At 38.9% G+C, this 10,264-nt stretch overlaps 1 protein-coding gene across 1 annotated transcript in view; it reads right to left on the bottom strand.

The window, feature by feature from the left end:
• Positions 1-10,264, bottom strand: part of LOC107686240 (early endosome antigen 1-like) — a 26,996-nt gene that overhangs the window by 2,305 nt on the left and 14,427 nt on the right. The window contains exons 16-28 of the mRNA XM_016483159.1: positions 7,131-7,244; positions 6,858-7,013; positions 6,403-6,542; positions 5,432-5,762; positions 5,146-5,247; positions 4,837-5,031; positions 4,163-4,345; positions 3,896-4,081; positions 3,497-3,628; positions 1,497-1,682; positions 1,100-1,338; positions 899-1,019; positions 674-772 (exon numbers count right to left, since the gene is read on the bottom strand). Coding sequence (XP_016338645.1) covers positions 674-772; positions 899-1,019; positions 1,100-1,338; positions 1,497-1,682; positions 3,497-3,628; positions 3,896-4,081; positions 4,163-4,345; positions 4,837-5,031; positions 5,146-5,247; positions 5,432-5,762; positions 6,403-6,542; positions 6,858-7,013; positions 7,131-7,244 — 2,184 coding nt within the window. The remainder of the gene's footprint in view (positions 1-673; positions 773-898; positions 1,020-1,099; positions 1,339-1,496; positions 1,683-3,496; positions 3,629-3,895; positions 4,082-4,162; positions 4,346-4,836; positions 5,032-5,145; positions 5,248-5,431; positions 5,763-6,402; positions 6,543-6,857; positions 7,014-7,130; positions 7,245-10,264) is intronic.

Below are 10,264 nucleotides of genomic sequence, written 5' to 3'. Positions count from 1 at the left end.
TATTATTATTATTATTATTATTATTATTATTATTATTATTATTATTATTATTATTATTATTATTATTATTATTATTATTATTATTATTATTATTATTATTATTATTATTATTATTATTATTATTATTATTATTATTATTATTATTATTATTATTATTATTATTATTATTATTATTATTATTATTATTATTATTATTATTATTATCATGAAGTATTATTTGTAGTGTGCCTTCCATCGTGCAGGTCAGCCATTTATGTGAATAAATAATAAAAATAATAGTTATATGCATTAATTGTAAAAAGGCATAGACTAAAATACAGATGATTTAAGAAATAATATCAGATCATTCAAATTAATATTACTAAAAAAAAAACTAATTCACAATGTTACACTGAGAATCCTTGTTTTATTGGCTAATATAAATATGACACGAGCCTGATGTGGATGTAAGAATGATTCATTGGCAATGACTTCCTGAGAACATCAAACAGATACGCTTTTGTTGGTGGAACGTGCTTTGATGCACCATGTCATGTGATCACAGTCCTTTGAACGCAGGAGCACGGATCAATATTTTAGATCATTAACACTGTATTGATCTCATACTTTGATCCATTCGAGCGGCTGCATCATCAAATAAGAATGTGAGCGTGTGTGTATGCATGATGCAGACCTTTCTGACAGTGACAGAGAAGCCTTTCCCACAAGCCATACAGTTCTGCACCTCGTGATCTTCCGCCCACTTTCGCGTGAGGGACTGTGACTGTTTTATCTGGAACAGGAAAAAGGAGCCACATTTGACAAAAAAAATGAAGTTTCCTTAGCTAGAGACGCAAAACAACACCAAAACGGAATTGTAAGGTCAGTAATTTCAGTCTAGGGTTGGCGTCAGTCTGACCTGTAAGGACTGGTTCTCCCGGCCAAGCTCCTGCATGGCGGCTGTAGTGTCATCCAACTTCCTGCGCATCTCCACTAACTTAGCCTGAAGCTTCTCGATCTCACCCTCACCCTGGACACACCTGGAAAAGGATCAAATTGACAGTGATCATCCCTTTTTCTCTGTGTTTTTATGCCGAAAAAGTATCTAGAGCAGTCAAACCTCTCCAGCAGTGCACGCCTCTCATCCTGGTTGTTCTGGACGGTGGCCTCCAACACGGCGATCTCCCCTCTCAGCTCATCCGTCTGTTTCTCCAGCTCACCCACCCGTCTCTGGCTGCTCTGCCACTCTCGCTTCAGCGTCGCCATGTTCTCGTTCAGTGCCGCCACCTGCATAGATATCTTCACCTCCGCCTCTTCCCTCTGCTTCTCCACCTCCTCTTTAGCCTTCACTTCTGATGCCTGAGAAAGAAGATAATATAGCTTTTCTGTGGAAAATTTAGAAAGCATTTTTGCTACAGCATATAAGTCAGCAATAGAGGTTACTTGCTAATGATTAATAATAATATTATTACAGTAATAATTAATAATTAAATCAATGAAGTTGGTATTATAAGTACCAGTTGCTGTTGTAGTTTGTCCGTCTCAGATTTGAGCTGCTGCTGTTTTTGTTTGATGGAGTCTCTGGTTTTCTGATGCTCTCTCTGTTCCTGCTCCAGAGATGCTTGAGCTGCCTCCACCTTCCCTTGCAGCTCCACCTTCTGCTGGATCAACAGCTGCTTCGCTGCCTGGAGCTCCTTCAGCTCCTGCAAGAGACACATAGACAATTCTGTCAGTTATAAACATAGTTGGATGTTAACATGTAACACTATGGATACAAGCCCAGATCATCAAACTATGCTACACAATTCATAGGAATCCAAAAGTCATCAAAATACTTAAGGCTAGTGGTCGACCGATAATGTTTTTTTGACAGCCGATGCCGATATCTTGGAAAGCCGGGTGGCCGATGGCCGATATAAAGCCGATATAATTGTATTTATTTTAATTAATATTTAAGAAATCATTTGAAAATGGATTCAAAAATAATTTTGTCAAATAAACATACTTATACTTTAGATGACAAAGTATTTTCCACAAATAAATAAATATTTTTTATAATTTTATAATTAAAAAGGAAGTAAACTGTAACCAACAGAGCTCTCAGTATTCTGGGAAGTTTGTGTGCATTGGGAATCATATTTTTTCAAATAAAGCCAAGGTAACACTCATAACACACATCATACATACAGCACACAGTGAAAATGACATGAATATGACAGTGGGCAAGTGCAGCATAATTTGAAATCACGAATTTACGTTTAAAGCATTCAATTAACACGGATCGTCCGTCACAGAGAACACGCGATCATGCAGGTCACATGCACACTTCACAAGATCTCACAACTGGATTCGACTAAGTTTGCAAGGTTTGTGAAATTAAATGTTCATTAGCCATTCAAAGATTTGTTTAAATTATGTAAATTAGTATTTGCTGAATGCTGACGGCAAACGAGAAAGTATTATAATGTTTGCCTTTCTATTACTAATACTATAAAAGCAATCGTTATAATAATTTTTGTATACATTTTAATTCCTTTGTTTAACAGTTCTATCGGATTACTAGACAGACTTCTATCCGTATTAGACAGAACTGAACGATGACAGCGAACAAGGAGAATGTGATCACTATGTAATCAGGCGCTGCCGCCGTCAAAATAAAAGTCCCGCCTCGAACGCATCGGCCAAACAGAAAAACGTATCTTATCTTATTAACTTATCTTAACTTATTCAAACTTAACTTATTTGAAAAATGCCAAATATCGGCCGATATATCGGTCGACCACTACTTAAAGCAGTGGAGAATGAAAAACAATGACATGCCAGTTAAAGGTACAACATGTTTTTTGTTCAGTATCAGAGTTTCCACAATAATATTAAGCAGCACGTTTTTAACATTGAGAAAATGAAATGTTTCTTGAGAACCAAATCTGCATTTCAGATTGATTTCTGAAGGATCATGTGACACTGACTGACTGGAGTAATGGCTGCTGAAAAGTAGCTTTGCCAGAGGAATAAATTAGATTTTAAAATATATTTAAATGTAAATTGTAATACTATTTCACAATTTTACAGATTTTTCTTTACTTTTAATCAAATAAATGGAGCCTTGGACCCCAAACTTTTGAACAGTAGTGTAGAGTCTCATACAAAATGTTTCAGTTACAAGATGCCATTACAAAAATATTAGTCTGTCATAACTACTTTGAGTAACTGAAAATGTATAAAAATAGCTTAGTAAAATAAACTAAGTACTTTGGCTGGACATTAAAAAGTATTAATAATAAGTCTCATCATGGGGGTCCCTATCAAGGGGTGACTCTGCTTAGAATAAAGCAGCTGTTTTTAGGACACTGATAGGATTCATTCAAAGTACTAGCATTTTGTGGGAAAAATAGCAATTAATTAATAATGGTAGATATTTTACAGTGAAACAACATATAGTGCACCTTTAAGTAGCAGATTTTAAGGCTGCTATGATTCATAAAAGTGATTTGGGGTCAGAGGTGATCAGTCTGACCTTCTCATTCTTCTCGGCCAGAGCTTTAAGATCAGCAGACAGTTTGTTTTTGTCCTTCTCCAGAGCGCTCTGGCACTCTTTGAGCTCCTCGCATTGAGCCTTCTCCTTCTTCAGCTGCTCCTCAGTTTGTTCCTGAAACAAAAGACACAGTCAGCTGAACAACTCCATTCTCCATGTCTGTGATGGCAAGCAAATTAAAGTTATAACAATTCCTGCTCACAATAGAAGGTTGTATTGTAGTCTCACTGTGTTTGGAACAGAGTCTTTATTTATCGCCACACAATCGAGCCAAGTGGCATTTGTTTCCGTAACCTTCACACCACAGGAAAATCTGTGGTTCAAAGACTTGCTTGAGGGCACAACGGTGATATCTCAAAAATTTGCAGCATATTTTGTTACCTGTTGTTTCTGGAGCTTCTGTAGAGCCTCCACCTGCTTTTTGATCTTTTCGTCTCTCTTGCTGAGGCCTTTCTCCAGCTCCGTGCGGGCCGTCTTTAGCTCCTGGATCTGGGTTTCGTGAGCACTAAGCTGGTTTCTGTTGGCCACCAGCTCCTCCTGAGCTAGAACCAGCTTCTCCTCACACACCTAAATGACAAATAATAAGATAATAATCAGATACTGCACGGAATCATTTATTAAGATGTGCTCCTACTTTATAAAACAGACCTTGAGGTCCTGGCGTACAGCAGAGAGCTCAGACTCTTTGCCGTAGTAATCAGACTGAAGGATGGCGAGACTTTCTTTGGTGCTGTCACTGGTCTTCTGCAGCTCTGCACAGTGATTCGTCTCGGAGTTGAGATCTTTAGACAATGTCGTCACCTGCTCCTTCAGCTTTGCCTCCTCTTCAGTCTGAAACACAATTCAATTGATTCACACAAAGTTCAGTCATAATGTCCAACAACATGGCAGGGACTCATCATTAACCTCCTACCAAAGTATGACTTACTTCTGTAGAACACAAAAGAAGATATTTTAAAGAGAATGTTGGTTCTCATTGACTTCTCACTGAAAAACAAGTGGGAACCAAAACTGTTTGGTTATCAACTATTCTTCAAAATATCTTCTTTTATTTTCCACAGTATAAAATACAATGGAACCCAATGGAAATCAAAACCATTTGGTTACCAACATTCTTTAAAATATCTTCTGTTATGTTTCATAGAACAAAGAAAATCATACAGGTTTGAAACAACATGAGGGAGAGTAAATAATGACAGAATGTTCATTTTTGGGTGGACTATCCCTTTAAGGACAGAAAATAAATCAGTCAATTTGGGTATGCTATGAGTACATTTAAGTGCCTTTTATGACACATAGGTGTGTAAGGAAACTCTACATGCCTTTTTAGTGAAGGAAGTCTGCAGCTCGGACACTTGCGCCTTAAATTTCTTCACTTCCTGGCTAAAGGATCCCTGAGTAGTCTTCAGCTCTGCCTGTAGCTGCTGTACACTATTTTCTTTCTCTTTCAGCATATCTTGATACTGTTTCAGTTGAGTGTTCAGTGCAGTCAGCTGAGATTGAAGCCCCTTTTCTGCCTAAAAGATTCAACATAATTGCAAAATATCAAGATTCCTCTAATATGAGGTTACATAAAGGTCATAATCAATGCTTTCTTGAAATATAAATGGAGTTATAATGCACAATCTTACCTCTATTGATTTCTCCAGCTGACCTTTGACACGGCTGAGCTCTTTAGAAGTGGTCTCTGTGTTTTTCTGAAGCTCTTGCTGTGCTTTCTGATAAAACTTTTCCTACAAATTAGAGAAAGCTTGATATTTAAATTTCTGTGAAAAGGTTTGCATGAAAAAAAGTGTGCTTGTATTGAACTACTTTTAAATAATAGCAAATGATTTGATAATTTTTATGTCGTACTATGAATTTAATTTTTTTATAATACACAAGTATCCAAATATTTTTGGGGGCCAAACTTCTCACCTTCTCCTCCAAAGTGGCCTTGCTGCTCTTCTTCTCTGCCTCCAATTGAGTCTGGCTCTCTTTTAGAGCTTTAGAAGCTTTGCTCAGAGCCTCTTTCACCATTGCCATTTCTTTAGTCAGAGCTTCCTTCTCCTCCAGAGTTTTCTTAAGATCTGCACTCAGACCCTGAACTTTCTTGTCCAGCTCTGCTTGCCGCTTCTGACCCTCCTGAGACAGTTTATCCAGGCTGGCCTGCAGTGTTGCACGCTTCTGCTCTGCCTTCTCCAGCTGTTGTTTTGTTTGGGAGAGGGCTGACATTTTCTTCTTCAACTCCTCTTGCTGGGTGGCAGCTCTGAGACAGAAAGGAAAGGAAAGATCGACAAGTCACACCTGTGATCTATACTAATTAGATTCGAAGTGTGGGGTTGGTTACATTTTTAATGTTTTTGAAAATCACCAAGCTCACCAAGGCTACATTTATTTTATCAAACATACAGTAAAAATAATTTTGGGAAATGTTACAATTTTAAATCATGGTTTTTCATTTTAATATATTTTAATATCAGGAAACATTTATTTTTATTATCAGTGTTGAAAACAGTTGTGCTGCTTAATATCTTTGTGAAAAACATTATTTACTTTTTCAGGATCCTTTGATGAATCAAAAGAAAAGCTTTTAGTTGAAACAGATTTTTTTGTATTATGTGTCTTTACTGTCACTTTTGATCAGTGTAATGCATCCTGTATAAAAAGTATTCATTTATTAAAAAAAAAAATACTGACCTCAAACTGTTATATTAGTATACTCTTAAAATTAAGCATTTACACATATCATTTGTACAATCTTTTTTTCAGAGAAATTAATAAACTAAGATGTATTTTACTTAAATACTTCAATCAGATTAAGGAAATAAGCCAAGATTGGAAAGAAAACTGCTCATTAAAACATTTCTTTCTTTAACATTGTACATTTTTCCATATGAGGTACCTACTCTTGTTTCTCAGAGTCTAAAAGATGGTTCAGCTCCTTTGTCTTCATCTCCAGCTCACTGATCTGCTTCTTCAGCATCTGCTGCTCCTTCTGAGCCTGTTCCCTTCCAGAGCAGAGTTCAGTTAACTCTACCTCTACTTTCTATATAAGACAAAAACACACACAGAAAAAACATCTGATCACAGAAATTTCAATGCATAATACAATGCATATTGAAAGATTAAATTAAGACAATGGCATGTAGCTTTCAAGTATTTCTCAATCAAATAAACACTGCAATTATTTCCATGTAATTATAATTAGGTAAATAGTCAATAAAAAACAGCAAAGAAATAATTCAAGACCACTTTCTTATCAATACAGTCGTTTGATATCTGTAACAATCACAACAGGCCTGTAACATTTTCAAAATGAAGTCACGATGACGAAGCAGAAATGTGCTGCAGTGACGCTGACCTTGGTCTGGGTCTCCAGTGTCTCTATCCTCTGCTCTGCAGTCAGCAGTTTGTCTCTGCTGTCCTTCAGACTGGTCTCCAGCTGAGAGCATTGCTCTTGCTTCTCCTGCAGCCTGCGGCCCTGCTCCTCCAGCTGAGCCTGCACTTTACTCAACTCCTGCAGAAACACACACACAAAAAAACAACAACTTTGAACTTACAACAAAATGACATTCTTATATTGGACTGATATAAATACACTAGGTTCAAATGGTGTCAAAGCAATAGTACATACTTGCTGCTTATCTTGCAATGCATTCTGGGCAGTCTCTAGGTGGTTCTCCAAGTCTGCTCTCTGGGCATTTTTTGCTGCTTCAGCAGACAACAGCATCTCAGTCTTGGCTTTTAGCTAAAAGACAAAGAAGTAATATATAAACTTTACTAGTATTTTTTTTAAATACTTAATTTGGTATTATTAATATTTTAACACACCTATAAACCATTAGGCTGGAATAAATACAATTTAAAAGCACTATAATGTCACTTTGTATTAAAGGAATGGTTCACAGAAAACGTTAGGTTACTTGCGTAACCCCGGTTCTCTGAGAACAGAGCAAGGTATCTCACTATGGGAACGCCCCCAGGCATGATAGCCTATGGAAGCACCAATTACACCACGTCTGTCCGAAGGACGGACCAATCACAGCTCATGAAAAGGAGCCCACCCCCTCCCTATATATACAGCTGTGATCCCCGAAACGGCATTCTAAGCTCGCTCTTCCCCCGTGTTATGCGAGTAGGGAAGCTTGGTGAGATACCTCGCTCTGTTCTCAGAGAACCGGGGTTACGCAAGTAACCTAACGTTCTCTTTCAAACAATCGCTTGGTATCTCACTATGGGAATGATATAGCCAACTCCCGTAACCCATGCTTTCCGAAGCCGCCGAACAGACTCAAAAAGGAAGAAAAACAACCTTTCAATTCTCCAAAGAGCCAACTTTAAGAACAGCATGAGCCAATGAAGGCACAGTGACATCAAGACGGTAAAATCTGATAAATGTATGCGGGGAAGTCCAACTTGCCGCCGCACAAATATCTCCCACCGAAATCCCCTTGAACAACGCCCATGAGGTAGCAATACCTCGTATAGAATGGGCCCTAAGGCCCTCTGGGGAATGATAAACCATAGATGTATAGGCTATTTCAATAGCCTCCACCATCCAGTGGGAGAGGTGCTGTGAGGAGATCGGCTTACCCCTTACAATGAATGGCCCATGAAACGAATAACTGATCATCTTTTCTGAAGGATCGTGTCTCGTTTACATAATAGCGTAATGCTAGTACAGGACACAAAGTGAGCAATTTCCTCTCCTCTGAAGAAGAAAATGGAGGAGGGTATCTCACTCACATCGAGACACGAGTAACCCTTGACGGGCACACGATAAGAAAAGGGTTTATCCAATGAACGCTTCATCTCTGCTATACACACCGGCACAGCAGGAAACAGTTGTTTCGCCGGGGGAAGGCGGGAAGGGAGCCTTTTCCCGTCATAGATATCCCGTTTAACTCCTGGATCCCCGGGAGCTGCAGCACGTTTACAGACCTCGACTAGGTCGCAATCCAGCACCGTCGACGCCACATCGCCACTCTGCGCGCTCACGGGCCTGGACACTTGGGCTGCAGACAGGATAGCATCATCCGGCTCCTTTCGGAGGAGGTGAGCTAGCATCTCTTCATCTTTCTCCTCATCTCCCTTGACCTCATCGCCATCTGCAAGCAAATGCTGGTCGAAAAGCAGTGCAAACTCAGGGGACTCCAAATCCATAATATCCCCCCACGAAGAAAGATCACATGGGGGAGAGGGTTGGGCCCCCTTTGCCAAAGGAGGGACCGCGGAGAGAACCGAATTGTCTTTGGAAGATGCCGCCACTTGAAGCCTTCTCTCTAGAATCCTGGCCGGCATTACACGACAGTGGGAGCAACTTTCCCCATCCGCCAGCGCAGCCTGGACATGCTTGACACCCATGCATGCGATACACATTGGATGCAAATCCCTGCCCGAGATCATAAATCCACATGCTGCCGGACATGAGCGTGAAGGGTCATCCTTCCCTTTCTCCGCCGCGACCTTGGACACCGACATGGTGAGTCAAATATCCCCTAAACTTAGCTCGCCTTAACATGTTAGCTAGGATAGGAAACACCGCTAATAACAGCGAAGCAAATAAGCTCAGTAAAGAGCAGAAAATCTGCAACAGATTTTCTCTTTTTTGTTTTACTCTTTGACTACACTGCGTTCGGCAACGTCAACCTTGACGGTACGTCTACGAACTGAAAGCAGCGCAGCCTAGGTGCTGAAGGAAAGTCTTCAGGGGGAAGAGAACAAGAATGCCGTTTCGGGGATCACAGCTGTATATATAGGAAGGGGGTGGACTCCTTGTCATGAGCTTTTTTTTTTTTTTTTTGTTGTGATATGTGAATGTGTAGTATTATTTGTTAGGATGTATTTTCTATGCCAGTGTCAAAGATGAATTTCTGTTCAGGAAATCTGGACAGACAATAAAGTTAAACTAAACTAAACTAAACTAAAGCTGTGATTGGTCTGTCCTTCGGACAGACGTGGTGTAACTGGTGTTTCCATAGTCTATTACGCCTGGGGGCATTCCCATAGTGAGATACCAAGCGATTGTTTGAAAGAGAACTGGTTTAGAATGATGGGGGTGAATAAATTGATTAATTGTTTTACTATTGTTTTTATTGTTATGTCAAAGCGGTTAATCGTGATTAGTCACATCCAAATATATATATATATATATATATATATGTTTACATAATATATGTGTGTGTGTGTGTACAATATATATTTATAAATACACACACATAGATGTATATATGTAAGAAATATATGTTATATATTTTAGGGCTGTGCAATTAATCGAAATACAGTTTCGATTTTGATTTTGGCCTCCAATGATTATGAAAATACAATAATCGAGATAAAACGATTATTGCGCCCCATTCCGACCCCCTTTCCAGTGGTGGGCTTTCGCTCCTTTTAAAAGCCCAATTTCTCATGCAAATCAGTAAAATCATGTTACGTGACTTTTGCCAGATGGGACATGCTTAATTTATTTAAGTTGATTAGATTTATTCATGTTTTTAAAAGCGTGAAACAGAACTTGTGCTATTCCTGCATGCGCTCAGAGACGGAACAGAGCACGGACATGTAAAGTCATCTTTTAGCTCAAGGTGCGCTACTAAACGGTCAAATACACGCAAAAATGTGTCAAAATGCGGCGCTTAGTGATTATTCACGTAAACCCCAGTCGGTTATGTAATAAATGAACTTAAAGAGTTGAGAATGAAAATACATGTATAACAGTAAATTGGATCTGTGCGGCTCTTAAAGAGACAGCAAGCTATATTCCTG

The sequence above is a fragment of the Sinocyclocheilus anshuiensis genome, unplaced genomic scaffold (genome assembly GCF_001515605.1).
Source record: "Sinocyclocheilus anshuiensis isolate Anshui unplaced genomic scaffold, SAMN03320099.WGS_v1.1 scaffold481, whole genome shotgun sequence".
NCBI lineage: Eukaryota > Metazoa > Chordata > Actinopteri > Cypriniformes > Cyprinidae > Sinocyclocheilus > Sinocyclocheilus anshuiensis.
The sequence above is the reverse complement of the archived record's forward strand: the minus strand, read 5'-3'. Positions and strand labels throughout refer to the sequence as shown.